The sequence below is a fragment of the Eptatretus burgeri genome, chromosome 5 (genome assembly GCF_056783735.1).
Source record: "Eptatretus burgeri isolate ZD-2024b chromosome 5, Ebu_testis_v1, whole genome shotgun sequence".
Lineage (NCBI taxonomy): Eukaryota > Metazoa > Chordata > Myxini > Myxiniformes > Myxinidae > Eptatretus > Eptatretus burgeri.
Window position 1 is genome coordinate 115,488,394 of NC_140965.1, and position 18,181 is coordinate 115,506,574.

Sequence of the window (18,181 nt, forward strand, 5' to 3'; positions counted from 1 at the left end):
GGGAATTTGAAGGAGGTGAATTTGGGGTGGATTAACGGGGGTAGAAAAGATGGAGGTTTTGGATGGGGGAAGATAAAAGGTGGTGGTGAACAGCTGTTTTTGGAGGCCAGGAGGGAAGAATGGGATTGAACAGAGTGTGGGAGTTTATTCCAAAGGCGGGGAAAAAGAGGAATGAAAGAGTCTTGCCGAACGAGAGCCGAGCTGAGAGGGCAGTATGATAATGATCCAGGCGAGCAGTGTCGTCACTGCCGGATCATCACTAGGTCATCGGTGCTCGGCTCCCACGGCGTTCCGCAGTCATCATCATTAAACACATTTACAGACTCTCTTACATGCCCCGTTAAGTTATCTCTCATGCTTCTTTCTCTCTCTCATCTGTTGTCTCGACCACGCATCACTGAAAGGGCATATTGATTCGCACCTCTCACACTTCCTCTTCTGCATCACATTTGCATCACATTATATACCTCCCACTCACGCACCATAGACACCAACGTTTTCCTCTCCCTCCTAAACAATTTGGTTGTGTAGGTCTGTCGACCGTGCCATGTACAACGAAGTCGCTTACCCCTCAACTGCTTCTTCTCTTTCTGAACTCTCTTGCATCTTTGGGTGTGTGCCTGCTGGTGCCTGTAATGTGTCGTATAATTTAAGATTTTTTTTTTTTGTGTAAATAATTGCATTTATTTTGCCATGCCCATGAATGCTGGCTTTCCCCTGCTGTACATTTTATTGAATAAAAAAACCCTAAACTATGCCACATAATTTTCCTCACCTTTGCTTGTAATAAAATGCTTTTGTTATAAATGAACCCAGCCCGTTTTGGCTTTTCCTTCATTGTTCCAGCACAGTTCGCACATTAGCTTAGCCAGGAAGTTTTGCCCCACTGAATTTGCTCTTTTTAGCCAGCACACACACTGTATCACTCAGCAATAATCTGGGTGTGCGCTGCGGGCTCAAGACCCCAATTGACTTGGCCGTCCACAGGGAAGGTATCACGTGAAGTAGTGTAAACCTGCCCGGATTGGCAGTGCCAATCGGCGTTTGTGGTTGTTTAGCAACTTGCCAGTGCATGGAGTTATCTGCGCCCGGTGACTTCAGGACCGGGCGTTCGAAAGGGACCCGAGTGTTTCCCCCTCGTGGCGAGCCTCGGATCCCAAGTACGTAACAATATATTTTGAGTACTCTTGGATTTTTCAAGACATTGAAGGTATCTGATTGGTGTTTGTGTACCGAAAATATGTTGAGGCCGACCATCCGAATCTGGGAGATGGGTGGTTCGAACCCCGATCAAGTCAATGAGAACATGGAGAACAATTTTCACCAAAGCTTAATTAAAATGAGAACATGGAGAAGACAAATTAATAATTTGGTCAAAAGGTCAAAGGTCAGCGTCACCTAAAATCGTCAATTTTCATCCGATCTGAAATTTAAAGAATTTACACATTGGGTCACTGAATTGGTTCATCAATAAAGAGCTAGAATCTGATTGGTTTTTTTTGTTTGTTTGTTTGTTTTGTTAGATCAAAAAGGTCAAAGATCAAGGTGGCATAAAATCCTCAATTTTCATCTAATTGAGTTGAAATTGGAGTGATTTGCATTTTCAGATGCTTTCGAGTTGTGATTATGATACCCCCCAAAATCTTCCTTCGGTTTCGCTCCTGCCAAAGGAGTCGACTCTTGGTACACAAATTTTTTTAGTCGGTTTGTCCATAATAATATTTCTATTCCTGATGTTATAATGAATTTTGAATGAGTATAAATATTAAACTACTTTTTGAGTCATTCGATAGAATGAGCAAAGACAGGAATGCATAGAATATGAAGCGTCAACACTTTCGAGAGAAAGATAGACAACAGACAGGAAAGAGAGGAACCAACAATGAACAATCCACAGAGAAATGAAGGACAAATCTATTATCGATTCAATTGCTCACATCCGGTGGAGCAGTGACTCGTGATAAGGGAAAACGGTTTATGACACTGAGGTGCTTTCCTTTATTACACAAACTTACAAAATTGATGTCTTCTACCCCACATAACCACATTCCCAAACACTCCCTTTTTCCAGGTTGGTGTGATCCCCCTCTTCCGAAACCCTCTGCACCCCCTCCCTCCCTCGATCCTCCTCTCGCTTACCCTCTTCTCCCCTCTCCCGCTTCTCTCTCTCTCGCACTTACTCTCACCCTCACCCTCTCCCTCTACCCTGCCCCCCTCTTCCTTACCCTCTTCCTCTGCTCTGACCCCCTAACCCTCACCCTTACCTTCACCCTATCCCACTTTGGAAGTTGTCAGTTGATTTGTTCCTTTTCTGTTTCATCCCCTCTTTCCCGTTCCCCTTCTTCCAGTGTTTCATTCACCTTGTACCTAAATTGTTCACCCCCCCCACCCGTGTACCTCCCCCTATGTGTCGCCCCCCCATGTGTCCTTCTCACCCCCCATGTGTCCTTCTCCCCCCCCCCATGTGTCCTTCTACCCCCCCCCCCAGTGACACTGGGCCAGTGTCCTCCCCCCCGCTGTGTCCTTCTCCTCCCCTTCATATCATTTCCGCTCTCACTTCCACGAGCCTCGAACATATATCGAACACGAGCTATATATAAACAAGCGATACCTGTGCACATGCACGGGATAGCAGTACAACATCGCTGGTAGCAGACGACAGACCGTACACGGGGAATGACAAAAATACTCATTGTGCAAAATGCAAGTGGTCCTATGGAACGCCAAGACTTCCCAAGCATTGTCAGCATGTCCGCTAAGTGCCACAGCAATTTCATAGGGATCGTGTGACGGCGAGCCGAGTTTTCAGTGTGCAAGCTTGGTATTATAACAGAGATATATACACACACACACAAAAACCTCAACTCCCTCTTTTGCTTTGAACTGAGAGGGGCCGTAAAGATAAGGTGATGCAGGTGAGGGGCGGGGAAAATCTGTTCGGTGGGTGCAGAGGGGGAACTTGGGGGTTTAGATGGGGGTGGATATGGGACGGGTGTTTAGAAGAAGGCATGGGGGTGTAGGAAGGAGCATGGGGTGGAGGGGAGAACAAGGGGTGGGACGGGGTGTAGTTGGATCGGGAGTTGGTGTAGATTGGTGGTGGTGGGGGGAGGAGGAGGGAGGGTGGTGGTGGTGGGGGGAGGAGGAGGGAGGTGGTGGTGGGGGGAGGAGGAGGGAGGTGGTGGTGGGGGGAGGAGGAGGGAGGGTGGGGGTGGTGGGGGGAGGAGGAGGGAGGTGGTGGTGGGGGGAGGAGGAGGGAGGGTGGTGGTGGTGGGGGGAGGAGGAGGGAGGGGTGGTGGTGGTGGGGGGAGGAGGGAGGGTGGTGGTGGGGGGAGGAGGGAGGGGTGGTGGTGGTGGTGGGGGGGGAGGGAGGGGTGATGTTGATGGAACGGGGAAATGAGAAGGGACAGGGACGGAGATGACACAGGGGGTGGGTAGGGAAGTCTTGTTTTCCGACCACAGGGAGAGGATGGGGAGGAACTCGGAAGTCGGACTGGGAAACACTCAGCGGAAATGGTCAGTGTCTGCTCTTCCTATTTGAAGGAAGGCGTTTCTTATTCTCGCTCCATCTTGAGGGAGAGCAGGGCATCAGTGGGAGCGGTGAAAGGGAACAGTACAAACAGCCAAGCGAAATCACTTCAGCAATGCGAAACGTGAAAACTCTTTGGGCTGCGCTGTTGTTGTGTTGCGCTATCAGGACCACCTGTGCGAGTGAGTGCCATGGCGCGTTCGACCTGTACTTCGTTTTGGACAAGTAAGGATTCGCCCGCAGGGTCCCGTTTCTTTCCGCCCCGAGGGCGCGTTTCCCTCACCGCAAGAATTTGGAGCTCGCGCTTTCATGAGGGGTACAGTGTGTACAGTGTGCTTTGATGGGTACAGTGTGTACAGTGTGCTTTCATGAGGGGTACGGTGTATACAGTGTGCTTTGATGAGGGGATCGCGTGTACAGTGTGCTTTGATGGGTACAGTGTGTACAGTGTGCTTTCATGAGGGGTACGGTGTGTACAGTGTGCTTTCATGAGGGGATCGCGTGTACAGTGTGCTTTGGTGGGTACAGTGTACTTTGGTGGGTACAGTGTGCTTTGATGAGGGGGTCGCGTGTACAGTGTGCCTTGGTGGGTACAGTGTGTACAGTGTGCTTTGATGAGAGGTACAGTGTGCTTTGATGGGTACAGTGTGTTTTGACGAGGGGGTCGTGTGTACAGTACAGTGGTCTTTCTCACTTTTTGGGTTCTCACATCTGCGCTGGTTTCCATCGGGCGGTTGAAGGATGTTTCCCGTGCTGACGATGGTTCCATAGATCTTGTTTCCATCTTTGCATGAATTGCCCATTCACCTGACGCTCATGAGACGACGGCCCGTTGCGAATCGTATCTGGCTGCGACGGATTTCAATGATCGCAGCTTGTTTTTGTATCGGTGACGGTGTTTACTTTGGGGAGGATCTTCCCGGAATTCCCTGAACATACAGTAAGTCCTCTCGGTCACACCGCAAAAGGAACGGTTTGGATTTCATCGTGATTTTCTTTTCTTGGATCGGTTGCGGGGCAAGGCAGGGCGGGCATCCAGAGATGAGTTGTTTGATTGAATCAAGATGGCCCAACGGGCACCGAGGGACTCGCGGGGACGCACTCGATGGGGGAGGCGACGTACGCTCCGCCGTGCCGTGGTTTTGGCTCGTACAGTGTCCGAGGACTCGAGTGCCGATGAAGTTATCATGAGAACCAAAATACATACTGAACTTGGTTGTAAGATACTCAGGACTCCATGATCAACATACGTTACATTGGTCTTGATACTGGTGACCATGCTTCCCTCACTCCCACCCAATCAACACCATTTCCGAATACTCAGTTATTCAAAGAGCCTTTCACGAGTTAAACACGGGTGTGGATGCAGAGCCATGATATCGTACTCGTACATGATCATGATGATCAATGTCCTGATAATGGTTCCATATCTGTCCCAGATCTGTTTAGAGCCTTGACGATGGTTCTATAGCGGTCTCAGATCAGTGTGCATTCCTGATGATGGTTCCATATCGGTCCCAAATCAGTGCACAGTCCTGATGATGGTTCTATATTGGTCCCAGATCAGTGCACATTCCTGATGATGGTTCCATATCGGTGCACATTCCTGATGATGGTTCCATATCGGTGCACGGTCCTGATGTTTGTTCCATATCGGTGCACAGTCCTGATGTTTGTTCTATATCGGTCCCAGGTCAGTGTACATTCTTGATGATTGTTCCATATCGGTCCCAGATTTGTTTGCAGCCCTGATGATGGTTCCATATCGGTCCCAAATCAGTGTACATTCTTGATGATTGTTCCATATCAGTCCCAGATTGGTGCGCTGTCCTGATGATGGTTCCATATCGATCCCAAATCAGTGTATATGATTGATGATTGTTCCATATCGGTCCCAAATCGGTGTACATTCTTGATTATTGTTCCATATCAGTGTACATTCTTGATCGTTGTTCCATATTGGTGCACAGTCCTGCTGACGGTTCCATATCGGTGCACAGTCCTGATGTTTGTTCCATATCGGTGCACAGTCCTGATGTTTGTTCCATATCGGTCCCATATCAGTGTACATTATTGATGATTGTTCCATATCAGTGCACAGTCCTGCTGACGGTTCCATATCGGTGCACAGCCCTGATGATGATTCCATATTGGTCCCAGATCAGTGTACATTCTTGATGATTGTTCCATATCAGTCCCAGATCGGTGCGCTGTCCTGATGACAGTTCCAGATCGGTGTGAAATGTCCTGTGGCCAAGTTGACAACACAAGTGGCTTTTTCTTCTCGTCCTGCACGCCACTCCCACAAGGCTGCTGGCTGCATCATTGGCTGAGGGTGTGGCTGTGCCACTGATGCAGTGCCCCTATTACCAGTACACTGGTACTCATTTCGCCGACCGCGGAAGGATGACAGGCTAAGTCAACCCCACTTGGCGTTAATTCAACGGCTACAGGGGCTCGAACTCAGGACCAAAAGATCACAAACCAGCTACCCTAACCACTAAGCCAACACCAGGCATTTCCTTTCCTTTAACTCTTTGTGTCCATTTTCTTGTAAAATACTTATTTCTGCAACATAGTCCACCACGGTCCTTTCTTTGCTTTCTTTCTTACAACAAGATTGTCCTTGTGGAATAACCATTCTATACATTAGGTGTATCGTTAGTCCGACGGGTGCAGAGGTAGAGCACTTACCTTTGAGCTCTTGTCTGGGTTCGAGTCCCGACCCGACTGTGAAACGCCGCGCCGGTACTTTGCAGGTGGGTAGTTGCGTCATATTGCACAGATGGGCATTAAGCCCGGTGTCCTTTCTGCTTGCATTAGTTTGTGAACGATAAACATCCCACGGTGCTTTCCTCAAGAGTCTGCCGGTTATCGCCGGATTCCTGTCACCGTCGGGCCAAGCCAGCAGGTTCGTGAAAGCCTTTGGCCCAAAACGTTCCTTGGCTGACCTCGGAGGAAGGTGAGAGTGATTGGTTCTGTTAAATATGTAGTGGTAGTGTGGTGGATGCAATGTGACGTGCCACGAAAGGTGTATTTGAGTGACGTCAAGAAGAAACCTTTTGAATCATTCCCCACTTGTTGAACAAAACTGTAAAAACGGACTGGCACAAGTTGTATCGTTTGATTATTTGATATTTCTCTCCATGGTATGGACTTTCTGATCACATATTTCAATTTAAATTTATCTCAAAAAGACGTTTTTAAAGAACATGTTCACACGCACCACATGAATCACGAGAACGACACTCGGTGGAGCGCATACCTCTGCCAAGCTGAACGGTTTACGGTATGTATCCCACCGATAGGCCAGATCTGGATAACCAAAATCGAATTGGCTTGTTCTCGTCACCTACCCAACTCATTCACCAAGTTTGGTCACAACTCGTCCACGCAACATTTTGAGATATCCTGCACACAGCCAGACAGGTGCAAACATAAACTCTGTCTGCCTTTGATGGAAGAGGTAATTAACATGAGTCCATCATGCAATTTGTTTCATTATTCAATGATGAGACGAGTGTGGTACTGTGCCTCCACAAGAGTACCTGCTATTGCAATCCACATCCTAATTAGGTTAACATGAAAATTACATGGCGACGTGATTTTGATCCCTTCCTCGAAACGGCAGCGATCACATCCGTGATGGTGTACCTAATCCCAGTGCCATGTAAGGTGTCCCCAAATTGACGACCATAGACGGATTTACAAGCACTGACGGTGTGGCAGTGTTAGGTGTGCATGTTGAACTGAAACATCAATGACGTGATCAGGTTCCTCGTATGATGCTGAACTTGTTCTTATTGATTATTCAAAGAGCTCTTTGCCATTGCACAACATATTGCAAATGCATTATATAGGTTGTTGATGGTGGAGGGACAAAATGCTAAAAGGACAGGTCTTTTTTTTATTGAAACACGACTTCGAGTCGATCAAAAATTCCATAGTGGTTGAAGACCTTCAGGATGAATGTTAGATCGGATCCTCCCATCCAGGTATCTGATTCGGTGTTGTCGATCAGAAGATCGTTAGTTGTCTCAGGGGGTCTTTGTCCTGTTCTCACAGCAATGGTGTGCATGCTGGGGGATTGTGGGACAGACACTCTGGATGATCAAGGGCATCTGACTGGAATTTTTCTTGTTGAAGACTCAGTACTGAGGAGAGGGAGGGAAAGGTGAAGTGGTGTAAACTGTTTACATGTGTATGGCTTGTGAGATGTTGGGTGGGGGATTCAAAATGGAGGGTAGAGGAGCGAAGGGGGAAGGCGACTGGGTGGGGAGGGCATGTGTGTGTGTGTGTGTGTGTGTGTGTGTGTGTGTGTGTGTGTGTGTGTGTGTGTGTGTGTGTGTGTGTGTGTGTGTGTGTGTGTTTTCATTCATGTATTCCTATTTGATGAAACAAAGCACGTACACGAGAGGCGTTGAAATCGGTTTACATACGAGATACAATAGTCAAAGACAAACCAAAGATTGTCCTCACTCTTCCATGAGCCTCAATCCTGTAAAGAAAGAAAGAAAAAAAAATTACATTAATTATTTTTTTCAATATCAATCCGTCAGTAGTTGTTAATAATATGGTTTGGTCTTGTGTTGTAAAAAAAAAAAAGTCACTTCTTGTATCATTGCCAGTATCTTGTTCATGTAACTCGTATAAAGTGCCCTGAACATGTGAACATGTTGTGCTTCATACACTCGATGTACAAAACATGAGGAGGGCTTTCCTTATATTGGGTTCCACCCCCTTTTGCCCTCAGAACAGCCTTAATTTGTCAGGACATGGACTCTAGAAGGTGTTAAAAGCGTTACACAGGTATGTTGACCCATGATGACTCCAATGCTTCCCACACTTGTCAAGTTGGCTGATGGTAGATCTCGACTCCAAGTAGGTCATTCCATCTCATCCCAAAGATGCTCAATTGGATTGAGATCTGGTGACTGCACAGGCCACTGCAGCAAGCTGAATTCACTGTCATGTTTATAGAACCATTCCTGGACAATCCTCGCCTTGTGGAATGGGGCATTATCCTGCGGAAGAAATCCATTCACAGATGGACACACTGCTTCCATGAAGGGATGCACCTGATTGGCAATGATGTGCAGATATCCTGTGGTCGCTTTTATCAAGTGGCACAATATGTGCCATGAAACACACCACACACCATCACACCACCACCATCTGCCTGCAGTGTTGACACACGGCATGATTGATGCGTGTTCTCATGTGGTTTTCTCCATACCCGAGTCCTCCGATCAGCGTGAAACAGCAAGAACCGGGATTCATCAGACCAGGCAGTGTTTTTCCAATCCTCCAGTGTCCAGTATTTTGTTCCTTAGCCCACTGCAACCACAGGTACTTGTTTTTATTGTTGAAAGAAGTGGAACTCTGTACGGTCGTCGACTGCCATTACACATTCATGAAAATCAAGGTACGGCGAGTTGTGCATTATTTTATGGGTCTTTCGGCACCAATGTTGTATTGGACTGTCAGTTTACTAACTGTAGCCCGTCTGTTGCTCTGCATAATTTGTGTCAGCTTCGTTGGCTTCTTTCATCAATGAGGAGCCGTTTTCGACCACTGGCCTGCTGTTGGCTGGATGTCCTCTGGGTGGTGGACCATTCTTGATACACATGGGAACCTGTTTGGCATGAAAAACCCAACAGCGTCGCTGTTCTTGACACACTCAAACCGGTGCACCTGGCACCGACTACCATACCCAGTTCAAAGGCACTTAAATCTTTTGTCTTGCCCACTCATCCTCAGAATGGAACACTCAACGCAATCCCTGTCTCAATCGTCTGAAGGCTTAAAAATCCTCCTTTTACCTGTCTCCAACCCTTCACCTGATCTGTCTGTTTCATGGAAAGAATAGGTGTTCCTCAAGTTTTGTTCACTGAGTTTATGTATATATATATATATATATATATATATATATATATATATATATATATATATATATATATATATATATATATATATATATATATATATATATATATATATATATATATATAGATATGTGAAATTGTTATCTTGCTCTGTCAAGTCATGCCCAACTTCTGGTGACATGATTAGATCTCGACAAACATCTCTGTTTGAGCTGCTTCCTGAGGTCCTGGCACTACCAGTCTCTGTTTGCAGGGTCTTGGTGCTGCCGAAGAAGTTTCTTGGCAAGGATTATACTAGGTGGTTAGCCATTTCCTTCCTTGTGTTGTTCAATGTTCATCCATGCTCTAGCCTTTTAAATGGTGAGCGTGAAGCAAGGAAGCAGCTCGTACTATTTTAAAATGATTTTGTATGACTCGACTGGAGTTTGAACCACCGACCTCCCAGACTTGGAGTGTATGCTCGAACTACTACACCACTGAGTGAAAATTATATTTCTGATAGAGGAAGCTTGGTGGGAAGGGGAAGTTCCTGGGTTGAGGAAATGTTATGGTTGGATGCAACTTTTTTCTTTAAAAAAAACAACAAATATAATAAATATATATAGTTGTGGATTTCAGAATTGGATCCGACTAATGCACACAACATCCAGGAGGTCGTCCGACAGTTATTTCCATAAATGCATGTAGAGAATCGACCCATCCCCTTGTCTGGTGGGATTCTAACTCTTTGATGCGTTGGAGAAGGGTAGAGAGCAGGTTCCCTTTCTTTCTTCTGGGATAACCTTTTCATCTTTACGACACGTTCATGACGTATGATTTTACATCAGATTTCATTTCTGCATGAGTGATATCCACCATTTGTACATACGATAAGATAGCCGTTAGCCCAACAGAGACTCATTCTATTCCCTTATCATCAAGATACATTGGCTTGGAAATACACGATATATTTACACATTTTATTTTGGGCATCATTTTCACATTGGACTTGCAGGACATTTGAGTCGTTGATCACACCACAAGTTTTTCCCGAACAGTTCGTTCTGACCATCAAACATGGCTGTGGTCTCAGGTCCTTTACCTCAAGGACCACCACCTTTCATCGACGTTCGATACCCACCTTTTTACATCGGCGATCGACACACCATTCAGCATCTCTATAGATGCTAACCGGCTCTTCTTCGTATCGGGCTCAACAAAGAGGTGATGATTGCCAGTTAACATTTTGTGAGCGCTTCATGTTTCCGCTCGGTTGTTCCGGCAAGTGGCTGCTTTCTGGCATTCGTCGAGTGCCCCGAATATGGCGTCGAAAGCCAGGTCTGTGTTAATTGGGAGTTGCGTCTCGTTCGATGGTCAGGAGAGAATGACTGTGAGAATGGATGGTTGGAGGTCTCGTGCAGGAATGCGCCAATAGGCAAGCTGGATTTGGCTGAAGTCGTGCTTGAGGCTCCACCAACACTGATCGCTTATAAAAGGACGGCAGGACCGCCCTGATGACAGTTGGTGAGAGATCCTGACGGCTCCTGATGGTTGGTGACAGCAGCAACGGCGGTTGTTGACAGTTGGACTGTTCCTGCTGGTTCTGCGTAGTCTGACTGGTTCTTGGCGTTTCTGGGTCCATGGAATGACGACGTGACATCAATTGGTATTCGAGCCTGTTTGCGGGTGGGTGCATGGCGAGACAGGGCGCTGGCGGCGGAAACGAACCAGGCTGTGAAGAGCTCATTTAAAGAGGTAGACCAAGCCACGCTAACACAATTTGGGTTATTTTATTTGACACACGTCGACTTCTGCCTTGGTAAGCCGAGACTGGATTTTTTTTCCCCCTGAAATATCTGCTGGGTACCCATGTCTCATGTTTAATTAAGTAAGGCATAGTGATAAACATCTGCTCTTTGTCCATTTTTCTATAAATGCTTGTTGAATTCTTTATTTGATTGAGATTATTTTGTTCATTGAACATTTGATTTTCCCTTTCACCTGTAACCCCTAATGCAATGGTGCATCCATTTATTCTTTACATTACTTTCAGTCTGGTGTACTTTTCTCCTCGTTTGTCCCAGTTTAAAAAATTTTTTACTGGGTAATCTGGTCGTATGATATTTAACTTTGGAAATGTTCATATGAGTACTTTGTACAAGTAAAGGGGTGGAGAGGGTGGTAGTGGTGTAAAGGGGAGACTTCATATGTTGCGTACATTGTATTTAAGTTGTGGGTAGGGGTGAAGGGTGTTCATTTGTATTTGCTGTGTCACAATATTATAGTTGGTGTAACTTATGATGATTGTGGTTATACACTTCTCATCTTGACCCCACGAGGTAGTATTCAGAACTTTGATACCATTTCAGTGCCTGGTGTTGGCTTAATGGTTAGAGTGGTGGGCTTGTGATCCTCGGATCCTTAGTTCCAATCCCACTCAGCTGTTGAATTAATACCAGGTGGGGTTGACTCTGCCTGTCATCCTTCCGAGGTCTGCAAAATGAGTGCCATCTGACTGGTATCCTGTGTCAGAGTGGTGACCCGTCCAGGATTGTGTCCATTAGCCAAGGAGACTGCTTAGGCAGCACCAACGCTCTGCACAGAGTATGGTCCCGATGAAAGGATACTGTTTCGCTTTTTCGGAATGACGTGTCGCTGTTCTGGCATGCTTTGTAGGGAGAGACTAACAATCATCCTGTGAACTTCCGGACAGCTCTTGGAACAATTTCCATGAGCAAAGGGATCAAGTGCCATTCAATTAATATCAAATACATCCATTTGTGTCTAAAATCTCATATACATCATTCTCTCTCTTTCTTCTCTTCCAATTTGCCATCTAATTGCACATTATATTTATTTAATTATATTATTTATCTCTTTGACCATTCTTTGTCTCTGATTTCACCATCCTGCACATGCCGCACATGCTAAGTATATCTGACAAAGTTATAACTGGTCATGTCGTTGGCCATTTTGCTTTGTACATATAACAGTGTGCTGCTGATATATGCATGAGCTCAGAGATGTAATCAATGGTAGCAGGGAAAAAAAAAATGACACAAAGATGGATGCTTATCAGGTAGCATAGATACACCACTCAGGGCATACATGCCACAACTTGGCAACCTTGCCACTGGTTGAGTGGAAATGAGAGATAATGACGTTTATGGCCGTAATTGTGAATGTCTGGCCAGCTGGTAACACGACTGCTTTCAGAGCTCCTTTGGAAGTCATCTGCCATAGCTGAGGGCAGGTCTCCATAGAAACGGTTGCTTTTTTGAGCTCGCATTAATCCGTGCACCCCTTGGACCCTCAACATTTGGCCAGATGTTAGACAAAGCGAGAAAGCAGAGCAGCAGATGGAAGCTGCCTCAGTACTCCAGGTGGGTCTGCTGTTTATTCAAATTCCATGGAACACAGGTCCCACAATTCATACTGTCTCGTGTCTTTTGTATCGAGATATCTGAATATGATTCATTGAAAAATCTTTCTCTTTTGTTGAGATTATCACCCGCACATGAAATATCACCGACAATATAACACAGTACAATCAACAATGCATCGACAACCTTGTAATAATATTCCGTTCAACACAACACCTTGCACTTGGAAGCTCGCTGATGTCATTTTGAGGATGTCTTTTATCAAATTTACCGAGCTGTTTTATTGGTTCAAGGATAATTCACATTTGTGAAAAACACATTCTTCTCTGTGTTGCAGTGATTCTATAGTTTACTTACATTCAGCAAATGGAACATAGTAAACCGAGAAATGATTCTGAGTATATGTGTATGGTCTTTACCCATGCTAAAGGTAGATGGAGAATGTGAATTTTTTCTGAATAAAGTACATTTTGTAAATTAAACCTGATGGATGTTTGAGTGTTGTAATGTTCTGCATTGCATTATATGTCATGAAAATGTAGAACCTTTTTTTGATTGATTAAAAACATTAACATGCGTGAATCCCAGGAAATTAATGAGGTAGCGAATCCTAGGATGGTAATCGTATGAAACACCCGCTCCATATGGGAGAGTAATACCCCTCTTTCCGGCGGGGGGCAATAAAGCACTTGCACTGTGTCACGTGTACAGTGCACTTGCACTGTGACATGTGTACAGTGCAAAATTACAAGTCATCTCTAATGCCCTTCCTTACCACCATTGAGCGACGTGATATGGTACGCATGCGGTCGACGACAAACAAACACATACGTACCATGTTTTTTTTGTTTTGTTTTTATTGTATGGATTGATTGAGTGGAGGCATGATGGGCCAAAATGGCCTCCTGTGTCCAAGTTCTTTGTATTATCCTTGCAATGTCAATGTAAGATGATCTTATGGAAGTTCACAGTTGTAAATTGCTTTCATTACAGGTCTGGAAGTGTTGCTGGTCATTGGAATGAAATCTACATGTTTGTGGAAGAACTTGCGAAGAAGTTTGTTAGGTATGATACGGGCGATGCACACCGATTCACATTTGTGCCTTTTCAAATTATTATTATTTTCTATAAATGTATATGTTGTTTGTTTTGTATACAAATTTGAGGCTCGTTGAGGAGCTGTAAATGTTCCTTTAATATTAACATTTTAAGTGTAATACTTTCACATACTCAACCTTAGCCTGGTGGTGGCTTAATGGTTAGGGTGCTGAACTGGGGATCCTTGGGTCCTGAGTTCAAATCCTGCTCAGCTGTTTAATTGATTCCAAATGGGGATGAATCAGCCTGTCATCCTTCCGAGGTTGGCAACGTGAGTACCAGCATGCTGAGATTATTGAGCCATACGAGTATCCTGCATCGGAGTGGCGACCCGTCCAGGATTGTGCCCAATAGCCCAGGAGATTGCTTCGGCAGCACTGACGCTCTGTACAGAGTACGGTCCCAATGGATGGATGGACTCAACCTGTTACTGTATTCCCTCTAATGTGCACTCATTATCCCTGATTTAACAGCTGGAGTTCATTATAGTAAATCATTTCCTTAAGTGAACTATGGTTATATTTCTTTTCCTTGGTCGAGCACCACCCCTCCAATACAAACGCCTTGTTCTGTCATTGATAAACTTCTAACTCTGGCTACAACTCTATTTCCCCTGTTTCTGTCTATCACCAGTCAACCAATTTGCTGCGGCCTTTCATGGTAATATGACATGTATTCATAGTGAACTTAGCAAACATTGCTTTGGATCTCACACTGTCTTCTTCACCATCTTACTTTTCAGTCGTGTTTGGTCCTTTTATATCCAATTGATCGATTGTTGTGTTGCATCGTCTCTCTGGATTCTCCTTTCAATGTCAATGGCATCCCCCATGTTTAAGAAACCTTCACTTCATTGGACACAAACTATCTTAAATTACAGACTTATTTATTTTACCTTTCATTTTCAAGATTCTTGAACATGATATCACCAATTACTTTTTATCCCCCGCCGCTTGGTGGAAGGGGGATATCGTTGTCACCCGGGTCGCCTGTCCGTCGTCCGTCCGACTGGGCGTCAACATTTATAGCTGTGAGTGCGATAACTCATAAACTGTTCACCATATTGATTTGAAATTTGGGTCACACATGTACCACCTGAAAAGGAAGAACCCGACCTGCTTAAATATAGATTGCTCATTTTTCATGATACAGTAATTTAAACTACTAGAGTAATCACAAAAATCGGTATCCATGCAATTTAACAATCATTTATTTATTTAATTAATGACGTTCTTTGGGTCCGCATTTGCTTCACACGATGCATGTTCACCTAGGGAAGTTTCAGATGGAAATCTTTCACGTATTTGATTTGATTAAGGTTAGAGTATATGCTCTAGATGTCAGCCTCTACGATGCAGACACATTTGGATTAGAGGAATAATTGTTTATTACTCCGACACATTCGGCTGCGGTGATTGAATGGATTTTATCAGTTATTGCTGTTTTGAGATCATCGATGGATTGTGACCTTCATCAGCAGGTGTTTTCCTTAAAAGGGAACCCAAACAGTCAAACCATCTCAATGCTAATCTATTCCTTGATACACTACAAAATAGATATGATGTGTCTTTTTTACAGTGTCCGAATTATAAAGTAGGTAAATTTGCAATTGAAGGGTGAAATCATCTTCTTCAGATGAGCAGTGTCATCACCTGGAAGTAGACAGTCATATCCATACTATCTCCGGGTTACATCGCAGTGTGATTTGACTCAAACGGCGAATAATTTTTGATTTTCCACAAGTATACCGAGTCGATGCATCCTTGGTGCTCATATCGTAATACAAACCGAGATGGTTTCATGCTACACTAATGACCGAAAGACCCTAAGTTTGCCAGAAATTGGACAAGGTTTGTCCGAAATATCCGAGTGTGGATCGGATCGGGTCTACAAAATATTCGCTTGTGTGCTCAAGAGCATTTTACAGAACACTGTTATGAAACAACAGAGATAGCTAGATGTTGTGATTGTCCTCCACGATTGAGAGAGGATACCATACCCACGATAAAGCAGAAAAAAAACAGCCGTCGCTCGAAGCTGTAACACCATCTCGACCCACATGTACACGGGCAATTTGAGCGGTGAATCAAACACCTGTTACCATTGCCTGGCAGTGGTAGTAATAAGAGCACCTGAAAATAATAATCTATTATCGACACAAATTTTTACAAATACAATGAAGCACCATCTATTTATAGTGGATAAATAGTATGTATGTATCATCATCTACTCTGAGAGGATATGACCAAAAACACTAAAACTTCCAGGGTTTATCCCCCCACAATCAACTATCACCCCAACAACAGCTATGGGACATCTCACTGACACGACAGTGCGACACGGTGTAGACACAAATGGCGTTTGGGGAAAGTACGAAACGGGACAATCCCATAACATGCAAGACACCTGATCAGCCTGTGACAGTGGGACAAAGCATTTGTCGCCCATTTTGTCCACGGTGTCCAAGTTTGCCCAATTTGTTTATGTTGTCGAGCGATAAACGAGTATTTTTGCTCGAGTAATGTACAAACTGATTTATCAATTAATACAAAATACTTCCCTTATTAACTGTTAATTGAATGAAAAGCAAAACCTACCGAGCTGTACTTAACATGCGATTGATCTTTTTAACACCTCCATCTTCACTTCCGCCTTATTCCTCTGAATTGCTCACGCAAGGCTCGAAACAATACTGTTCCCTAATTGCTCCGAAAGCATTTCCATCACTAATTTTGTCTTCAACCGTTTATTCAAAATCCCACTGATCAGTTTCAACTTACTGAGAATCTACAGTCAGGCTAATGACGGGTAGAATCAGTATCGGAATATGAGCTCGACATGCACCGTTTCCCTAAGTAAGCCACCGTTTGGATCAAGATGAGTTTATTGTGTGACATCACTGGTGAGATAAAATAAATCACCACTTTAGGGCTTTTTTCGACACTTTGTGATTGGCAAAAAAAAAATTCAATTTTTTTTCCCTTCAAATTAGACTGTGATTAATGATTTAATTTTAAATGGTTTTCATAAGAAAAAAAGATTGCGTTTTGAATTCTCCTTTAAACATCTAACCCTGAACTCAGTTTGAGTCTTCTTGAAGGATTTCGTTCTTAACTTGATTTTGACTGAAAACTATTTATATTTATTTGTCCACAACATGTTGAAAAAATAGGACCACTGGACCTGGAGCTTATCTGGATCCTGGCCTTGTGTTGTGACCCAAATTTGGTCGCATTCTGACTGATGGGTGTGGAGAAGATTTTGAAGCAATTTGCATGACCGTCATTTTGACACACTTCTGGTCACGTGATCGGCACGACCTCCGCAATTTAACATCCCTACCCTGGCCTAATGTTTTAACTCAAATTTGGCAGCGTTTTGACTGGTGGGTCTGCAGAAAAGGATTTTTGAAGAAATGTATTGTCGGACATTTTGGCCAACTTTGTCATGTGACTGGAACGAGCTTTGCAATTCCTGTTATCAGTCAGGAGAGGAACGTCGCTGCCAAGTTTCAGCTGGATCGGCCCAGCGGTTTGGCCAGAGAAGTCAAAATAGAAGACGGACGGACGGACGGTGCGTGATGACATTACCTTATGTGGAATTTAAATTCTGGATAAGCTAAAAATGGGACCATCTTGATTAAATCAAAATCTATGGATGATACATGAACTCCACCTTGCACACCTGCAAAAAGCAAGAGGATATCTTTATTATTGAGGAAGTTATTTGAGGTAAGGTCGGTACCAGTTTTTTGTGGTCACCCTGTATATTTATACACCTTATGAATAAGGAAGTTATTTGAGGTAAGGTCGGTACCAGCTTTTTGTGGTCACCCTGTATATATATATATATATATAAACACCTTATGAATGCGGAAGTTATTTGAGGTCAGGTCGATACCAGATTTTTGTGGTCACCCTGTACATATATATACACCTTATGAATGTGGAAGTTATTTGAGGTAAGGTCGGAACCAGCTTTTGGTGATCACCCTGTGTATATATATATATATATATATATATATATATATATATATATATATATATATATATATATATATATATATATATATATATATATATATATATATATATATATATATATATATATATATATATATATATATATATACACCTTATGAATGCGGAAGTTATTTGAGGTCAGGTCGATACCAGATTTTTGTGGTCACCCTGTACATATATATACACCTTATGAATGTGGAAGTTATTTGAGGTAAGGTCGGAACCAGCTTTTGGTGATCACCCTGTGTATATGTGTGTATATATATATATATATATATATATATATAT

At 43.9% G+C, this 18,181-nt stretch overlaps 1 protein-coding gene across 6 annotated transcripts in view; it reads left to right on the forward strand.

Moving 5' to 3' along the window:
- The first annotated feature begins 3,376 nt into the window (after positions 1-3,376).
- The window catches only part of ANTXR2 (ANTXR cell adhesion molecule 2), a 130,195-nt gene continuing 115,390 nt past the window's right edge, over positions 3,377-18,181 (forward strand). Inside the window, exons 1-2 of one of the 6 annotated variants that reach the window (XM_085883456.1) lie at positions 3,377-3,513; positions 13,767-13,838. In XM_085883456.1, the coding sequence (XP_085739582.1) occupies positions 3,416-3,513; positions 13,767-13,838 (170 nt within the window). In that variant the 5' untranslated portion in view covers positions 3,377-3,415. Of the gene's footprint in view, positions 3,843-4,242; positions 4,467-13,766; positions 13,839-18,181 lie in introns of those variants that run through there. The other 5 variants (XM_085883452.1, XM_085883453.1, XM_085883454.1 and 2 more) reach the window with 5 other exon arrangements.